Here is a 17,779-nt window from a genome sequence, read left to right on the forward strand (position 1 = left end):
GCCCAAGCGTTCGCGGGCGGACGAAGAGCTGCAGCCACAGACGCGTCTGAACGCGCGTCGCGTTACGTCTCACGTGCGGCTGGGTGATCCAAAATATGCACGCGCACGGATCCTTGGGTGCGTGCTGAGCAGGCTTGATCAATCGTCTGCTCCAACATCTTCTGGAATGTGGAAGCATATGGTGCTTCACACTTGATGCTTCGGAACTTCCGTGGGCCAACTTTGTGCGATGCAAAGCTCCCACTCCTCTATACAAACCCTCAACTACAGGTTCAAGACCTCACACCGCCTACTATACCGGATGCCGTTATGCCATCCCTATGTGCTTACCGTGTAACGAGTGGTAAGTGCTCGCAGCGACGTCATGAGGCTCTCCACTAAATGACTTCCCTGACAGATGGTGCGGACAGTCCCTGGAAGGGCGAGCCGAAGTTGTCCAGATCGTAGCATCAGTTGGTATCGCGCCAATTGCCCTCGCTGGATTGCATGCACATCTCCTGTGGACCACTTGGTGTACAAGATGTCTGCATGAGGGAAACGATCGCAATAGGTCAGCGTAGGATATAGATAAGAATCCACTCCCAGTGAGTTGGACTGGTGGTAGAAGGAGGCGCCAACTTCTGACACTCTCTTTCACTGTAGCCAGTCTGCACAGCTCGAGGAACAATGCCCTTACCCCACAGTTGATTTAGGTTCAGACGGATGGTCTCCGAAATTCATCCGTCTGTGCTGATGGGGATAGGGTGAGTGCGTACGATATCGTCATCCTCCAATGGTAGGAGTTGTACGAAGGGACACCTCTCAGACTCAACTGCGACAAAAATGTGGGACGAACTTCGATGAGCATTGCTCGCAGTATCTGCATGAGCTGACTGTTAATTTTCTATAGGATATATACTGCAGATACGACGACTAGACTAACGGGCATGGAGCTGATTTCGTGCGGAAGCTGCAAGACACGCGTGTGCTGCAGTAGTGATACAGTCGGACCTGCGTTGGCTTGTGGAAATTACCGCACGCGTCATGCCAGGACCTGGCTCATAAGGACACTCATACGGTTTACAAGCTGTATCGAATGAATGCCGTAACTTCGGGAACGGCATATTCGGCCAGTTCACGGCCCTGGGCGATAAGCAAAGCCGCCTCGTGGGTCTTGTTCTTATCAGAACCAACGTCCCGCGGCCATTATCTGCGTATCTCCCTACTCTCTCCAAAATTTAGGCAGGAACGCAAAGCCATCGCGTGGACGCGTACGGTGCGAGGTCCCGTTCCGCAACCGTGAAAGTCAGTGGCTGATCTATCGATGTAACAGGAGGCTCGTTGTACGTACGTGGCTCCAGGAAGCTGGCCGCGTTCATCAGTGACTGATGAAAGAACGGATCATTTATGGTTCCATGTCCGCGAGCCATTATAAAAGAGTGCGCATATCTGGTGGGCGTAAAATTTGAACATACCGCCTCCCTCCACAAGAAGGCGTTCGATTGACGATGCAGCTGTTAGGTTTCTCAGCTGTGATCGTCTCAGCTGCTCTGCGGTTGACGTCGGCCGCCCAAGTGTCTATCCAGGACAAAGGTAGGACCTTGGTTCTCAACAATATCTCGTATTTTCTCCCCCCTGTCTCGGTTTCAGCGCTGCAGGACACGGTCGCCCTTCCTGCGGGCTCACCTGGATCGTTGATACCGTTCTCTGTGATTACGACCTCGAACCCGGGCTTCGATGAGGCCGCTTTACAGGACACGATCGCAACATGGTCGATTATGGATGACGTTTGGAACAATGCATTCCTGACTGGTAATGTCTGACAAGGCCGTCGTCTCGTGCTCTGTCCTTCGCTCACGCGCTCCGCCGTCCAGGTGTGTTTGTAGATTTCAATGGCACGGAGCGTTCGCCTTCTGTCTCGCTTTCCGCTGCGCAAAAGAAGCTCGGCATCGACGTCGTCCTTCTATCCCCCAAATACCGCGGTGGAGTCGCCTTGACCAAGACCCTTCCTAGCGGACCGTACTTCTTGGAGTCGTCCACGGGTAATGTTTTCGAAGGTTAGTTTATGGTCGGCGAGCCCATCGATGACAGCAATGATTGACTTGGAGTCTCCAGCCTTACGATTATACAACGACGAGCAGCAATCGTTCCTCTATGGCACTATTCCCGACGCAAAAGGCGGTTTTCAGGTTCTATCCGCCCGCGTCCCTGGAGCAGCAACCGAGACAATCGGCGTCCCCTCGCGCCTGTATTTCACCCCGACGGTCGAGAAGCCCTTCGCAGGCAAGCGGCTTGCCGTCAAAGACATCTACGACGTCCAAGGGCTACATACGGGCTGCGGAAACCGCGCCTTCTGGCAATTCTACCCGCCCAAGAGCGCCACAGCGCCAGCAGTACAACGCCTCCTCGACGGGGGAATGATCCTCATAGGCAAGACGAAGACCTCTCAATTCGCCAATGGGGAGCTCGCGACCGACGACTGGGTTGACTTGCATGCACCCTACAACCCGCGTGGAGACGGGTACCAGGATGGGAGTAGCTCTTCAACGGGCTCGGGCACCGCTATCGCTGCGTACGCGTGGCTCGACTTTACTATTGGCAGCGACACAGGAGGGTCTATGAGAGGACCTGCGGGCGCCAACGGGGTATTCGGCAACAGGCCTTCGCATGGCGCTGTCTCGCTGGACAATGTGATGCCCCTCTCTCCTGAGCTCGACACCGGCGGTGTATTCTCGCGTGACGCAAAACTCTGGGCTGAAGTCGGGCATTGGTGGTATCAGAACAGCACTTCGGTATGTATGATTGACATGTTGATATGCGTCGACATGCGCCGACTCGTTCTCTCTTTTGTGTAGTTCTCCAAATTCCCAAAGAAGATCCTTTTTCCCACCGATTTCTGGGGCACCAGTTTCCTGCAAAACCCGCCAGCAGGTAACAGCGTCTCCGGCACCTTCAACACCTTCATCACGAAGCTCGAGAAATTCCTCGAGACCAACCGTACCGAGATCAGTTTCTCCTTGACATGGAACGAGACAAAGCCTGCGACGGTCTCGGGCACCGTACAGCAACTGCTTACCACGACCTACGCAGACCTCATCTCGCTCGACCAAATCGCCCTTGTTGCAGATCCATTCATCAATGACTTCGGCGCTGCTAATGGTGGGCGAGCGCCCTTCATTGACCCCGCCCCACTTGCGCGATGGAACTACGGACGTGCACTTCCGGCAGGGAGGAAGGAACAGGCCGCTGCAAACAGGACAATCTTCAGGGACTGGGTCGCAAGCGAGGTCCTGAAGTCTGACCCGACGACGTGCTCAGATTCTATCCTATTGTATCCGCAGAGTCGCGGGGGCACCGAGTACAGGAATGCTTACATCAAGTGTGTTCCCTCTCAGCAAGAAGTGCAATGATGCGCTGACCTGCGCTCCCCCTCTAGCCCTCCTAGCGCCCCTCTTGGCTTCAGCTCTGGCCGTCTCGCTGTGCATGCCGAGCTTCCCGATATGGTGGTCCCAAGTCAGTGGTATTAGCTTCTTGCCTCCGGAACGTCATTAACCGAAGCCTGTAGTCGGTGAGGCTCCGTATAACTCAACCGTCACGGGGAAGACCGAGTTTCTGCCCGTCACGATCTCCTTTGTCGCTGCGAAGGGTTGTGTAAGTCTTTGGTTCGCCTACTAGATATCGACCGTATTCGACCGCCCAATGCTGACACAAGTGCAGGATCTGATGCTCTTCAATTTGTTTGCGGCTTTACAGGACGCGGGCATAATCAGACCAGTCGTTACCGGGTCCCGCATGTTCTCATAGCAGGATTTAACCGAAATAGCCCCTTATCACTAGCAAGGATGCCCTCAGCGGTATTGGACTTGTAATGGCAGGATATTCTTGGGCCAGACTTCGGGAAGCATCAGTTTCGCCGAGACCGGCATCAATACTCATTGAGGTCTATTCAAGGAAGCGCGTTCACATTCGTCTTTTGCCTTGCTCGCATGCTGTGGAGCGTGTGAGGGCGCGTTGGGGGGGAGGCGGGGTCCCTTTGTCGTTGTTGACTGCGAGCGTAGTATGCTCCACCACATATCTTGGCTACTCTGTCACTGGAAGTGACTATGTCATATGATATGCATATCCAATACAGGACGACATTGACTGTCCCCAACTGATTACTTACGCACAACGCCTCCACCTCTGAGATCTGAACCTCCGGGACGTCAGCTCAGACATCCTCTGTACGCTTCAGATCCGACTCTGACGGCTCGCGAACGACCTCCTTGGTAATCTTCACAGCAATTCCATTGTCTCCAGCCTCGCTTGTCGACTGAGTGTCGTCGCGTCCAGCAAGTGATCGCACGTTCCAACTCGTGACCATCTATTTCCAGTGACACCAGCGTCAGTCGTGGGCATGCCAAACATCGAGCGAGAAGCAAGTGAGCACCTGAGAGGTATGCTTCGTTGAGTGCGATAGCTCGATAGAGTCCAATGGTCGAATGCTGACGCCGAAGGGAGACGTGTCGGTGACACCCGCGGGATGGCGTGCCGAGATAGAGCGGCGAGAGTTTAGACTGTTCAGAATGAAGGCGCATGTGAGAACCCGAGGAACATTAAGGTATCAGCAGGGATGCCTACGCCGCTAGGAGCGAGTTTGAATATACTGCGATCGAAAAGTCAGGAGGACTAAGGGACGTCAAGCGATATCAGAAGACGTACGTTTAAGTCCGACCATCACGGTCGCCCAATATAGCAGCGTCTGTGGAAGAGCGAGAGACTAGGAGAGTGTGAACTTATTTCTGATTTGTAACATACCCCACGAACTTCAAGCACTCACCAGGATGAAACACACAATGTTGTACACCCTGCACACATCCGTTCAGCTCGAGAGTACCACACATGACAAACGCTCTTGGACGCACCCCGTGACCAGGCCTAACATTGGAACTCGGGTGAATGTCCATCGTTAAGACTGTCTATACAGAAGACTTACCGGTGCTGACCGAGTACAGTATGAGATCGTTGATCATGTCGTTAGTCCTGCAACCGACTTAGGATACATGGCGGTACAAGGAGGCTCGCAGAGGCGTACCGCTGCATACCGCGTTTTTGGTTTTGTCGCAGCGTGTAGATCAGGACCCATGTGATGAGGAGGTCCGCGACGGCAGACGCAGATGTGTGCACCGAAACGAACCACTGGTAGAGGATGAGTAAGATTCAAGGAAGACCGGGGACGCACTCACCACTCGGGGAGTCATGCCATCCCAAGTCTTCAACCGCAACCTGGAGTAGTATTTGAGAAGGTCAGGATAGGGAGCCAATTGGAAATGTCGAAGTTATTCCGTACGCATCGACCGCATACGCTACGAAAAGTTGAGTGCATCTCTCTATAACATTCAAGAAGTACGTGGGACGAACCGAAGCACACGCTCAACTCCAGCATCATGAACATGAACTAATTCGACTCAGCTCTGCTGCCTCTGTTCAACCGATAGGTTCGTAAGCAACTTACCGCGATCACGGCGACGGGCCTATACTGGCGCCCAACTGAAAGATTCTCAGCGAAAAGCGTGACAAGTTTGATAGCACGCAGACTAACTCAGCCAGACACGATGCAAAAAGAAGCTAGAACCGCGACACATGAAAATGGGTATACGATGCGCGGGGAATGACCACTACTCACCATTGTGTGAATACAACCATGAGGGCCTACCCGGGAGTCTTCAGTATATATGAGGAACTAGAGCCGTAACGACTTACGCCGACGATGGCTAGTACTACTGTTGACCTATGCACCCGTTAGATACGCCATGGAACAACGAGAAGACACTGCCACGTACCATACGATATACCCCAAGCTGGTTGGATCTGCGTAGTTTGAGACCCCATAGTAGTAGCTGTACGGCAGCACATCGATCGGTGAGTCACTCGGTTTCCAATGGAGAATAAAGACGGAGACTGACCACATATGGCAGGTGAGCACAGTGCATACTAGTTCCAGCACTCTGCAATTCTAGCACATCAGAATGTCGAGATCAGTGGATCAGAACGGGAAAACCCACAGGACAATCCCGACCTGTTGGTGGGAACTGTCAGTGCGAGTATTGACCCATGGTGCTTTCTTGAGGACTACACTCACATAAATTTTCAGCCATCGCTTATCGTAGGGGTAGTTGACATAGTACAGATACGCCTGATGCAATGCCAGTCCATACAGCCTACACGAGAACGTCAGAGCAGGACATAAAGGCGGTTTGAGAAGGCTTACACGAGAGAGATGTAAGTGCCGATAAAGACGGCACCGAGCGTATCGTCAATGGAAGGGAGAGATGACATGACGCGAGTAAGCCGTTGTCCCAGTATCCGGGGCGGCGGGGTAATGTACTGTAGGTGAGGCAGAGTTCAAACTTTGGCGGGGACAGGATGTTCCATTGGCTCTCGAGCGGCACAGGTACCCAATAATACGCGTCCTGGAAGTCGAAGTCGCCGGGCGTGCGTAATGGAACGCATTCTTCTTGAGGCATGGGTGCTGTCCATTTCGTCCGAATATGGCAGTCCCGACCGGCAGGAGAGCGCATATCAGAGTATGAGACTGTCAAAATACGGCATGTCCATGGACATGCGCCGCCTGCAAGCGCACACAGACATGCCCCGTCTGCAAGCGCGGGTTCTCCCGCGTGCGATGTGGCCCACAGAACTGCAACGAGGCAGAGAACGGACGACTTCCATTGGCCCGGATGAGATTAGAACCTTCCAATGGTCGCAGGTGGCGACACCGTGAACTTCAACCAAGGGTGGGACCACCGTCATTCATTCATGAACGCGAGCCTCATGATCCTCCAAGGGCCGTACCGGATGAGGAACGTGGTCCTCGAAGATCGGGAACCCTACCGAAACGGAGAAGGTGGTTCGGAGGAGCTGTCGTACAAACATCAGCAAAAGTGTATAAATCTTGTTGCAAATTGCATTCACGCGTGGGGGCAGGGAATACTAGAAATACAGCACCCGAACTCACGTATATTGGGCGCACCTTGTCACGATTCCATGCTAGCGCAAGAAACCCGGACCGCCCGCGCGACCCCGCAATACCTGAAAATACCTGGCAATCCTGCCGTGATCTCCTGGAGATTGCCTGGTATTTTGGGTATGACGGTGGCTTGCGATGACGGCAATGACGTGCCACATTTAGATTTGTGGCCCGGTATTGTGGATATGGCACGAGGGGGTAATTGCTAAAATGCCGGGCTGTACCGCGCAACAAGGGGCGCATGTTGTGAGCTATGGGCGAGATTGCCTCGCATTTCCGGTATCAGGTTCACTCAGGCTAGTATCGCAGGTACAACGAGACTGCAAATATATTTGGCGACAAGCCTGGTACAATGTGCTACTACAGGACATCTATATATGCTACATTGCACAAACATATGTACAGCTGCACACATGACGTGGGTAAGAGCCAGATGATCTCGTTTATCACGCTGTGCGGGGCGAGGATTTACATTAGTAGGTAGGAGGGGATGGATGACAGGGGAGATGCACGCGAGGGAGTACGAATGAAGTCCTCGTATGTCTGAGCATGGGACAGATGGTGAGACGCAGCGAGCCAATAGCTACTGTGACGCCAAGACGGAAGAGACGTACCTGCACCCGGTTTGCAGGGAGGACGGACTGGCAGTTCTGGCAGAACACTTCCTGCTCGTCTTGCTAGTGCGCCAGCAGGATGAACACGAAGGCGAGTTGTGTGCCATAGTCTGGTGGTACGTTACATGCATGAGTGCACCATGTCCGTTGCGCATGCGTCCGCGCTGTCATACCTCATACCCAGCCACCGAGAAGAGGAAGACGTTCTCTACACAAAAAAGAGAGTGGTGATGTCTGTCAACATGCACATATGCATCAAGACGAGCGGTGCTGTACCAGTCAGCGCGCTATCCAACAGCTTCGCCATGCTGTCCGTCCCGTCCTCATTCGCGTCGAGCAGGTTGCTCATCAGGTCGAAGCGCTCCTCCTTGGCCTGCCGCGTGGTCACCATCTCGTGCAAGTACGCCTAAAGGTGTTGTTGCCGCTCAAAGCGGACAGCGGCCAAGCAACCTGAAGTGAGCCGACGCCGACTCGACTGCGCACATATATTATACAGCCATGTGCACGGATGGACGTACCATGAGCTCGTCATGCGCGGTCGCGAAGCGCAGCATGACGGGAGTGCCCCACCCGGGAACAGGACCTTCAGGACAAGGTGGTGCGAGACTTTGTACATCGTGTCCTGCGCGGGCAGCGTCAGGCTCACGTCTACACAAAAGCCCATATCCTGCGGTGTCCCCAAGGGAGACAGACACAGGAAGACAGACAGACCTTGAAAGTCAATGAATGTCCGAGGAGGACATCTTGGTTCTCGCTCCAGGACATCCGGCGCCCAAATCCTGCAATACCGATGACCAGGAGTGTGACCTGGACAAGGATGGACGGTGGCGGGCAAACCTGAGCTCAGTAGCGGCAAGGATGGGAGTAGCACTACAGCGCTGGACGGGACGGGACTCACTGGCACGGTGAGGTCCATGATGTTGTCGAGCTTGACGGCGTCCCTGTCACCCCACACGTTCTGGAACACGTTGTCGAGCACCTTGGTGGTCTCATCCCAGACGAGCCTGGTGTTCTCCTGTGTAGCGAGTCAGTGCTTCCTATTCCGAATTGGGACACAGAATCAGCAAGAAGGTGGTGCGTGAGGTGTACATACGATGGAGACACACCTGATAAGACAAGGAAGAGCCTGCAATGACGTCAAGGGAGTAGGAATACGCATATATGCGTGTATAGTGGAAGTCATATACCGCACCTGTGTATTTACGTGATGACTGACATGATGGAGATGGATTGATCGACGGTCTCTGGCTGGCAGCAGAATCGGTCTGGTGGCGGAGGGTATGGGGCAGGAAAAGGGGGCAGCTTGAAGTTTCTCAAGGAATGCGGATCTTTATATGTTGCAGCGTCGGAGTTCCTTCTGAGTTCAAGGCCTGTCAAAAGATGAGGAGGACACGGTAGAGCTCCTAGTGGGGCGAGTCCATCGCTGCCGAGGTGTCTATGTGAAAGAGAAACACGTCAGTCACGTGCCCGCTCATGGCGCGCATCATAATGATCACCGTGGTCCGTCTGTCTCATCCTGCATCCTGGTCATCGCTCGCCCCCTCATAATTATTGCTAGTACTGACATGTGCTAGGACTGACCGCCACAACCTGCAGCTTACTTGTGCGACCAGTCTGTCAAGCACCTCTAGCAACTTACGAAGAACAACGGGCTTAGCAGGGAGGAGGCCCTCAGGTCGCCAGTTCTACGGAGAGCGGAAATGGAATTGCAGCTGGCATTTACGGAGGACTGGTTCAAACAAGTACGTATACTTTGACTACTCTCGCACGCATATACTTATACAGATCGAAGAGGGCTGGAGCACGCCACGTGCCTTACTCTTGACGCGTCACCTCGCGTGCCTCCCGTCCACTGAGCCTCTCTACACCGCTCAAGCAACACTATGCCGACGAAGGAGGAACTGCTGAACCAGGCACAATCAAGGAAATCCTAGGTGAGCTCTGACAGATCCATTGCATGCCGTCGGCTTGGGACCAACTACGCGATACCGATACCGACATCGTCAATCAGCGGTCATGCCTCTGTAGAGGAAAAGAGGGCTGAGCTCTGCCACTAGGAAACCGTCCTGGTGAAGCTCGGAGAGTTGTACCAGGACCAGAAGTGCGTACTTCCTTGTGGCTGAGGCTCTTGCTATCTGATACCAAATATTTGTGAAAGCAGGACGTTGATGAGGTCGTCACTCTGTTGTGCTCCCTTGTGTCCTCGCGGTGAAAATCGCCAAACTGAGTACGCCGCATTCTATTCTTTCCCAAAGGTCCTGCTATATAGTCCGAGCGCTCCTCGATTGCTTCAACTCCAAGTCCATTCCAGATAGCCAGAAGATCCAGATTGATATGTTGCAGGAGAACAACGAGTGGGTGAAGTGGGAGAAGCTGATAACCATTCAGGTAGCTTTATACCGGGGCCTGGGTATCTCGTAACGTACTTCAGTGGCTGCTCTTAGCATTCTCAGCAGAAACTTTTGTTACCGTCTCTTGCATGCTTGGGCGCATTGGGAGATCTCTGGAGGTGGCTCGGCATCATCGAGCACTTTCTCCAGCGCAGTGGACCGATGCTGACAAAGTGCGGAAGTGGAAAAAATGTTGGCCCCGTCCGAGTCCTCGCTGATGCTAAGCTTGAGGCGACAACAGGTTGTTGCAATGCAACTACCTCCGCCGAAGTGTCTTGTGGATAGAGTAGTTACTGTACACCATTGAGCGACGACACATTGTCATACAATATGTGATGAAGACCGCGAGGTCATGCAATTTTGGTGCGCATCTCGCGCGGTATTGTGAGTATCGCGTAGACAGGCAATGATAGCCCCTATATTAGGCGCGCGCGCGGCCCCGCACCGTAACTTGCGCTTCAGGCCACACCGACAATCCTGGAGGGGATTTATACACCTTTGCTGATGAAGTTCTCGGGTTGGAACGCCGGTGAAAGACGCCCGTCAGTTGCAGCGCTCCGATGAGATTTTTAAATTGACCGAAAGAACTCTCTTAGGAGTCTCAAAGGGAGGGCATGCGAGAGAGGCAGGAATAATGGGTACTTGGAGAACCTCAGACGTCGCGCTCCGAAGGGAAAACAGAAGCAAGCACAGACGCCTGAACACACCACTTCCAACCGTCGCAATGGAGTTCGCCTCCCTTCCAAGCACACAACATTGTGTCGCAGATGCAGCAAACGGCCAGTCCTCGGGAGCACCTGTCAATTCAAAGTCGTCCACGGGCTCAGATAAGTCGACTTGTATTGCTGCACCAGAACAACGATAAGTTGTAGAGGAGTGTGGCTTCACATATGATGATTGCCCCCCATTCCGTTTAAGGCCTACGGCAATCTCTTACGACCTCGAGATCCAAATCAAATATATGGTTTATGAGCGATTGCTGGTTACCATTGCGTCTGTGGTCTCCACCATGCGTCAAAGGAGACCGACTTTGCACGTCGAAGGCGATCGCGCGCTCTTCATCGTATGGGCTTTCTTTATAGCCTCCATCATAGCAGGCCACGACTACGATTCTAGCCGTAGTCGTGGCCGGCCACGCGGGCAAACCAACATTCCCGTTCCCGGGCGACTGAGCGCAAGAGTTTATGTGCAGAGGAACTGAGACGATGACGTACTGAAGTCCACCTACAACCTCGTTGTACCCTGCCTTTCCTCGCGTCAGACCCACATGATGCGAGCGTCCTGTGGTACTCATCGTACAAAGCACAGAAAGTGACATAAGGAAGCCAAAGACGTAGGAGATTCTTCCAGAAAAGCCAATGTCTCGATCTGTTTGTCCAAGCCTTGAAAATACCGTCATCCATCACGAAAGGCGGCGCGCTAAGATCCCTCGACAGCGAGCCCAGAGCCATCCAGCGGTTGAGTATGGCGGAAGGTTTTGATGATGTGTATAACGGAGGAGTCGATCAAAAGCAACAGCGCGATTCAAAGGGCCTTGGTCACCAAGCCGGAGCACGTGACATCAGCGAACAAACGCGTCGCGTCGCGTTCATTCAGCTTGCACAAGAACCGTCAGCCACGCTAAATGGCTTTAGCTTCAAGCAACAATACCGCTTTCTATGACTATGGAGACCTCTTTATTTTAGTGTACAATGGTGCTTGCTTGCTGGCACTCGTTGACCTAGTATAAGAGGGCTAGTGCATCCCAGAGCTCGTCAATATCCGAGTCCTTCTCGACGCGTCTGACTCGGACATGTCCAGGCCTGCTCCAAGTACTCGCTTGCTCCCTGCCAACCCTTGCGCTCGCCACAGTCATCTTGAACAGGTATGTATACCTGATCGCAATCTGTCTCTCCATCACCGCGCACGAATATTGGTCTCTGTTTGTCAGCCGACCCTAGCAGCCTTTTGGTTGTGTGTCGAAAGGGGTTAAGGTGCAGAAGAAACACGTGGCCTCCAGCTAAAGGCTGTGTGTTGCGTACTTTAGCTCTGCCACTCTGGTACAAATGCACATGGTGCTCATGTGCATGAGCGTGAAGCTTCTCCGTGGCGCTTTCTCCAAATGGTTCGCAGCTCATCATCTTTGGTCAATCTAGGCTGATAGTATCCCCCAGACGAATGCATCCAGCTCGTAGAGGCTACAACGGTCTAGCTAGGACTTGGAGTTGCCCCTCCTTGAGGGAAGCGCTCACTTCGTCCAGCTTCTCGCTGCTTCGATAGTCCACTTTTGAGGCACTATTTTTGCACGCACGCGGACCATGACATGGTACGAGATGCTGCTTGAGCATTTTCCTTCTCAAGTGGAGAACCTTGAGCTCAGAACTGCCCTGTTCTCAGCCTAGGTCATCCTAGACAAGACCATAGCTATCCGTCATACTCCTCTTAGGATATGTGTAGCTAACTGCACTGGAAATTCGTCTGGAGACTATTAAGCGGGGAGAGCTTCAGAAGCTAGTCAAAGTAAGCTTTTAGTAGCTAAGCAAAGGGAGTAATGACTGACGCACTTTGGTTTGATACGCCCGTCCGAATCGTCTATCAGCCGCTGCGGAACCTCGAGAGCCTCAAACCAAGGATTCCCCAGACTAAGCCAGCGCGATCCTCCCCCGTCTGAACCTGCCGCGTGCGAGCCAATCGCATGTCCACGGCACCTTTGTCGACCTTCCATGGGGCGATGACATGCCCTCATCCTGGGTTCCTCGCCTCAGCGTTGGGGTGAGCGGACCCCTTGGACTCGATCCTGTGCGTGAGGCTGGTGAGTCTAGCACCAAGCGCCGTCAGGTAGAGTGTACAGGGGTTTGGAGAGGAAGGCTATCGTCATCGCATGAAGTCTCTTCACAACACGGAAGCGATATGATAGTGACACGGACCTAGGAGGCCAGAGAAACGGAAGGCCGCAGCTAGGAGCAGTGACTTCTCCAGGATCTTACACCATTAGCCCAAACACGGCGTAGCCCACTGTTTCTCTGTAGCTGCAACGCCTCTGATCCATAAATATCATGTATCTAAGGCTCACCAATCAACGTTAATCAACCCTAACACTATTAATCTAGTGAAGACCACCTGCATGGGGCTCGTCATGTTCCAACATGGCATCATAGAGACACCGGTACCTCTTATACATAGGCATTACGTTTGTGAGGGCGTGAGACTCAAGAGCTGAGAACCTGCGATTGAAGGGTCCAGCGATGCGAGAACTTGCACATCGGAACGACAAAGACGCGCCTTGTATCCTACTAGGTTCTTTGAACACGCCATTCCTCGCTCATGCACAGCCAGAGCCTTACCCTAAGTCGTCTCTTCTATTGCTTGCCTTGTAGTACGCCCTCTCAGAGCTACCACCGCCGCGCTCTCCGCCCTTCCTTCCACGAATGGCACTAGCTCAGGCGTTTGCCCTCAAGCGCTAGATATCCACGTGTTCATGAACCTCGAAACATTCATCCAAAAGCGGCAATCCCTTTGAGTCCTCAGCGATGTTCTCGTCGGCTAAGTACGAGGGGACTGTTCAGTACGATGCAAGCGGCGACGGCGAGGGGAGCCGAGTATAAGAGGGCGATGGGTCGGTAACTTACTCTTTACTCGTTGATCGACCTTTCCCCCCTGCAAAACGCCTCTCATCTCATACCGGCCGTCTGCAAGCGACTTCTGTACCTCAGGCTCCTCCCTATATAAACACCCACCCGTCACGCTAATCTCTATCATGTACGCACGCGCGCTCACGCTCTTTTTCTTTGCTGTGTCCACTCTCGGTATGTCCCTCCAATCATTTGAGACGATAGAGCAGCGCTCAGCGGATGGAAACAGTCGCCGCATCACCGATTGACTCGCAACAGGCGAATATCATCGCCGCGAACAACAACGTCGCATGTTCAGGACCAGGAGGCTGCAAGGGGGTAAGTTAGCGTCCATCGATCACACATACAACTCGGCCCGTACTCACCAGGTTCTGCAGGCAAACTCCACTAATGCTGTCGATGCCGCATCCACGTCTGACGCGTCGCGCTCTCTGACGGTCTCCTCGGGTGCCGTTGTCGCTGTCGTAGTCTTCTCCAGTCTTCTATGATGGTGTGGTCATCGCTATCCTCCTCGTATGTGCATGCATCGTAGACGGACTGGCCTGCAACGTACGCGCATTTGATGAACGACGTACCTCATGATTGCCCCTCAGGGCTGCAGCTCGGACTGCCATACCTTTGTTGCATCGTAACCCCGTGTATTTTATTCATATGTATCGTGTAATCTCTAGAGCTTTCCTCCGTATCGTGACACCCTGGAACATCATAAGCCCACACAATGACTGATGTCTCGAAACTCGAACCCGTGGCTAGCGAGGCCGCATGGAAGTCAGAGACAACCTTTTTATCCACCGTGGGGAGTTCCAGAGACTGCCCGCTAGAAGCTGTCAACATGCGCGGAAATGAAGCTGACCTCAGAGTCACGATCTTCGAGGGAGCGCATCCAGTTTTCTGAAGTTCGGCCTCCGCTGCTCAGGTTGGAGGGCTACACGGTAGAGTCGGGTTATCGGAGGGTCCCAGCGAAGGGAGAAAAGCCTACATAGAAGTTGAACGTGACCATATGACTCGATCGCGGATGTCACCACAGGTCATGCTAAGTCAAGGTCGGAAGCCCATCATCACCAGTTGCTTGTCGGGAGTCCCAAGCCATTCCGGATAGGTCAGATCGGATTCTAAGGTGAGTAGCGATCCAGGTGTTCTCGGCTAAGCGAGTGGTCATCGCAGTCCAAGTCTAAATGCGATACCGAGCGCCCAGACATGTCAGCCTACGGAGCCATCGCTGCACACAAGAACTCGTCTCCTCTGCCAACCACGATATGGCAATTCAAATCCAAAGGCTTTGATACTCCATCAACCCTCACAGTCCACCATTTCACCCTCGCAAGAGCTGAAGCTTTCTCAGGACTCATAGACTACATCCACAAGACTTTTGCGGACGAGCTCGAGCGCGGCCAAACATATCCGCAGGAGATCCTTCCCGGGGAGGAGTATACCCGCGCTCTGTTCGACGCTTACTACTTCGCAGGAGATGTCCTGATCGCGGTCTTGGGGCGCGAAGGGGATCAGCTGCAGCAAGATGAGGCGGAATCCCCGATAGGGTTCATTGAGGCGGTTGGCGGAAGAGGCTGGGAAGAATGCATCGCGGGTTGCTACTACGTGAGTCTTGTCCTTCTACGCGTCCGCTTCGGGTGACGATCCGCCATCCGCCTCGCGAACGTATGCCACAGGGGACCAGGACCAGAGCGTACCCGAAGTGTGCGCTGATCATGTCATGCCAGAACTGTTGCTGAACCTTGGTGCTGCAGGTGAAACCCAACTATCCTGGAAGGTCATCGCATGTGAGTTTTCCCCAAGTCCCTATCTAGCCATCATGCGTCCCATGAGCGCGATGAGCTATCTTCCAGCCCACTCATAGGACTCGCTGGCACGATCGTCTCTGCAAATCGTCGTCGTTCATCGATGCGGCTTTATCCAGGTACTTTGGTACCCAAAGCTTCTCTAGAGCATTTCTCCTCTGGCGATCGTCTACTATCGGGTGTATCCGTGACGCGACGTCCGAGGACCACAGACAGGGCGATGTCTCGTAAGTGTATGGCCAGCGCGGTTATCTCCGCCACTGGACGTCCATGAGCTGAAGTGCCGACCAACCTCTACGGTTCTGTGCTGTCTGTGGTAAAATCAACGACCCTCGCCCAGTCTTCTTCTGGAACGATAGACTCGGTACAATATTCTTACTTCTTCGCATCGCAGATCTGCAACGCCGGATTCCTTGTCCCACCAAACCAACGCGGACGCGGCGTCGGCGCTGTTCTTGCCCGGTCGTTTCTCCACTATGGCCCACGCTTAGGCTACGAAGCTAGCGTGTTCAACCTCGTATACGTAAATAACGTCGCTAGCGTCAAGTCAGTCTCCGTGCTCAGTGTCCCCATTTTGCGACTCGACTGACTGGATCCACTGCGCCAGACTATGGGAGGCTCTCAACTTTGAAAAAGCTGGGCGCATCCCTCGCGCTGGACGACTAAAGAAGGCAGATGGGTCAGGTGAAGAGTACGTCGATGCCTGGGTGTTTTACCGGAGCTTCGACGTTCCTGCCCCCGCTGTCTAGCGGTCCTGCATTCCGAATATGTACGTGACTCTGATCAAGGAGACACTTCCGTCGTTTGTGGCTGTCATGCCCGCGTCCGGAGGTCGCCTAATATGCTTCAACAAAGCACTTGAATCCTTGATCATCGGTGCGTCATCCATGTGCTTTAAGGGCCGTGTACTTTGGCTCCCGGGTGAAAATGAGCTCAAGTACGCCGGGCACTACTCTAGTAGGGTGAGCATCGGATACTTTCAAATACGTGTGGTTCCTGTATCACCGCAAGAACACTCACGCGATACTGTCGATCAGATCGTTCTTTGAAAAACGTCAGTTTTGCCTGCGTCATCATTCAGTGACAATCATCAGATGTCGGACCCACTACCGGAGCGCACGCTCAGACCCCGCTGTGCTGGGGACTGTGGCGGCGGCGGTCCTGCAGCGCCCGACACGAGCGGCGGGGTCACGAACGACTCTACGCACCGGCTCCGTCCCGGGGTCGCCTAATTTCGACCACACCATAATTGTGGCTGATACTTGGTATGTCAGAATCGCTTGATATCTCAGAGACCATCAGAAACGAGCCCTCCAACTATAAGGGATAGCCAATGACATGTACCGATGTCTTCTCAAATTGGATGAGCTCTGCAGGGTCGTTCAGTGGTGAGTGCGTACCTCGACAGGGGACGCTCCTCGTCCATTTGGCATGCATCCATCGTTCGGAGGGCTACCTTCCGAGGGTGGGTGTAGGCTACCTAGCTCGCGGTCTGCAAAGAGAAGCTTCGGTATGACGTTCCGCCCAACTTCTCCTTGCAGCGTTGTCGAGATCTGTCGCTGGCTTCGAAAGAGTTCGCCGGGTTTGTGCACTGTTTACAGCAACACCGTCAGCATTGTGGCCGATAGTGGGGGGAAGAGGAAGGAACGCGGCGCTTTCGAGGACTGCTTGCCCACGACGTCCGACAGGACGCGGAGACCGCTACACTTCTTTTCCTCTATCCGGCATCTATGGCGCTAATGCAAGCGTGCGGGACCACTTGGGTCCATGGACCTCTCGTAAAGTGGGTCTGGGCATCTGAAGCCTCTGTTTACCATGTTGGCCCACGTCCTGCGGTGTTTCGAATAGTGGTACTACGTCAGCCCGCTTGATGATTTGCACGACTGGACGACGCATTGTACCGTTCTCGATGCTGTGTTTCCTAACTCGTCAAAAGCAAAGGTCACGATGAGTCGCCTTAAAGTCGCCTTGCTTGCCAAGCTATTCGGATATCGACATATTCCTTCCGAATCGGAGAGGACGAGAACCATTTGCTAGTGTTCGTGCCCGGAACTGTGAGGGGCAGCCTTGTCAAAGTCCTCGCGTATCCCGAGGACCATCACGATACTAGTGTCTCTTCGCGCGGATGCAGTATCTCGGCGAAGTCAGCCTCATGCCCGTCATGTTGCATGAGCATAGGTTTCCAGGGCCGCGTGAATGTGAACACCTCCTGCTAGTAGCATGCTGCGCCCTGCGGGATGGTGGATCTCATGAATATGTGCCGTAACGGCGGCCCTACATGGAAAGGCGTGTACTTCAACGTGCCACGGCGGTCCTAAATGCTAAAAACTCAGTTCACATCAGGAACACATTCGAGCGCGTCAGACGGGTTGACTGCAAT

At 53.6% G+C, this 17,779-nt stretch overlaps 6 protein-coding genes across 6 annotated transcripts; 3 read left to right on the forward strand and 3 right to left on the reverse strand.

The window, feature by feature from the left end:
* Window positions 1-1,487: 1,487 nt before the first annotated feature.
* DICSQDRAFT_69168 (amidase signature enzyme) lies at window positions 1,488-3,783 on the forward strand (the record flags this gene model as incomplete). Its single annotated transcript, XM_007369657.1, has 7 exons — window positions 1,488-1,796; window positions 1,883-2,036; window positions 2,095-2,771; window positions 2,835-3,358; window positions 3,416-3,492; window positions 3,545-3,630; window positions 3,697-3,783. 7 exons carry the CDS (start codon window positions 1,488-1,490, stop codon window positions 3,781-3,783), a joined length of 1,914 nt encoding a protein of 637 aa, XP_007369719.1.
* A 406-nt stretch (window positions 3,784-4,189) lies between these two features.
* On the reverse strand, window positions 4,190-6,485 carry DICSQDRAFT_173862 (uncharacterized protein; the record flags this gene model as incomplete). Its single annotated transcript, XM_007369658.1, has 21 exons — window positions 4,190-4,342; window positions 4,409-4,535; window positions 4,600-4,624; window positions 4,681-4,738; window positions 4,799-4,826; window positions 4,884-4,896; window positions 4,955-5,001; window positions 5,054-5,157; window positions 5,205-5,244; window positions 5,309-5,324; window positions 5,380-5,416; window positions 5,474-5,508; window positions 5,561-5,586; window positions 5,645-5,670; window positions 5,722-5,749; window positions 5,802-5,858; window positions 5,925-5,966; window positions 6,024-6,037; window positions 6,101-6,179; window positions 6,230-6,345; window positions 6,417-6,485. 21 exons carry the CDS (start codon window positions 6,483-6,485, stop codon window positions 4,190-4,192), a joined length of 1,140 nt encoding a protein of 379 aa, XP_007369720.1.
* A 971-nt stretch (window positions 6,486-7,456) lies between these two features.
* On the reverse strand, window positions 7,457-8,820 carry DICSQDRAFT_129430 (uncharacterized protein; the record flags this gene model as incomplete). Its single annotated transcript, XM_007369659.1, has 10 exons — window positions 7,457-7,531; window positions 7,603-7,665; window positions 7,776-7,810; window positions 7,879-8,008; window positions 8,053-8,077; window positions 8,121-8,269; window positions 8,314-8,409; window positions 8,501-8,617; window positions 8,696-8,708; window positions 8,807-8,820. The coding sequence occupies 10 exons, from the start codon at window positions 8,818-8,820 to the stop codon at window positions 7,457-7,459; spliced, it is 717 nt and encodes a 238-aa protein (XP_007369721.1).
* A 330-nt stretch (window positions 8,821-9,150) lies between these two features.
* On the reverse strand, window positions 9,151-10,060 carry DICSQDRAFT_140285 (uncharacterized protein). Its single transcript, XM_007369660.1, has 5 exons — window positions 9,904-10,060; window positions 9,764-9,829; window positions 9,614-9,703; window positions 9,395-9,536; window positions 9,151-9,344 (listed from the first exon to the last, which is right to left on the reverse strand). The coding sequence occupies exons 1-4, from the start codon at window positions 9,906-9,908 to the stop codon at window positions 9,533-9,535; spliced, it is 165 nt and encodes a 54-aa protein (XP_007369722.1). The 5' UTR covers window positions 9,909-10,060; the 3' UTR covers window positions 9,151-9,344; window positions 9,395-9,532.
* Window positions 10,061-13,600: 3,540 nt separating this feature from the next.
* DICSQDRAFT_183138 (uncharacterized protein) lies at window positions 13,601-14,236 on the forward strand. The gene is made up of 3 exons (XM_007369661.1): window positions 13,601-13,777; window positions 13,833-13,921; window positions 13,981-14,236. The coding sequence occupies exons 1-3, from the start codon at window positions 13,729-13,731 to the stop codon at window positions 14,089-14,091; spliced, it is 249 nt and encodes an 82-aa protein (XP_007369723.1). The 5' UTR covers window positions 13,601-13,728; the 3' UTR covers window positions 14,092-14,236.
* Window positions 14,237-14,798: 562 nt separating this feature from the next.
* On the forward strand, window positions 14,799-16,275 carry DICSQDRAFT_183139 (uncharacterized protein; the record flags this gene model as incomplete). Its single annotated transcript, XM_007369662.1, has 4 exons — window positions 14,799-15,199; window positions 15,349-15,381; window positions 15,794-15,945; window positions 16,007-16,275. Coding segments are annotated over 4 exons (728 nt in total), but the record flags the coding sequence as incomplete, so codon positions are not given.
* Between the last annotated feature and the right edge of the window lie 1,504 nt (window positions 16,276-17,779).

The sequence above is a fragment of the Dichomitus squalens genome (genome assembly GCF_000275845.1).
Source record: "Dichomitus squalens LYAD-421 SS1 unplaced genomic scaffold DICSQscaffold_53, whole genome shotgun sequence".
NCBI lineage: Eukaryota > Fungi > Basidiomycota > Agaricomycetes > Polyporales > Polyporaceae > Dichomitus > Dichomitus squalens.

Coding starts and splice junctions, on each gene's coding strand:
- DICSQDRAFT_140285 (XM_007369660.1), bottom strand. Junction 9,704..9,763: donor GTGACGACCTCATCAACGTC/CTGCTTTCACAA, acceptor GGAAGTACGCAC/TTCTGGTCCTGGTACAACTC.
- DICSQDRAFT_183138 (XM_007369661.1), top strand. CDS start 13,729: ATGTACGCACGCGCGCTCACGCTCTTTTTCTTTGCTGTGTCCACTCTC. Junction 13,778..13,832: donor CTTTGCTGTGTCCACTCTCG/GTATGTCCCTCC, acceptor GGATGGAAACAG/TCGCCGCATCACCGATTGAC. Junction 13,922..13,980: donor GACCAGGAGGCTGCAAGGGG/GTAAGTTAGCGT, acceptor CAGGTTCTGCAG/GCAAACTCCACTAATGCTGT.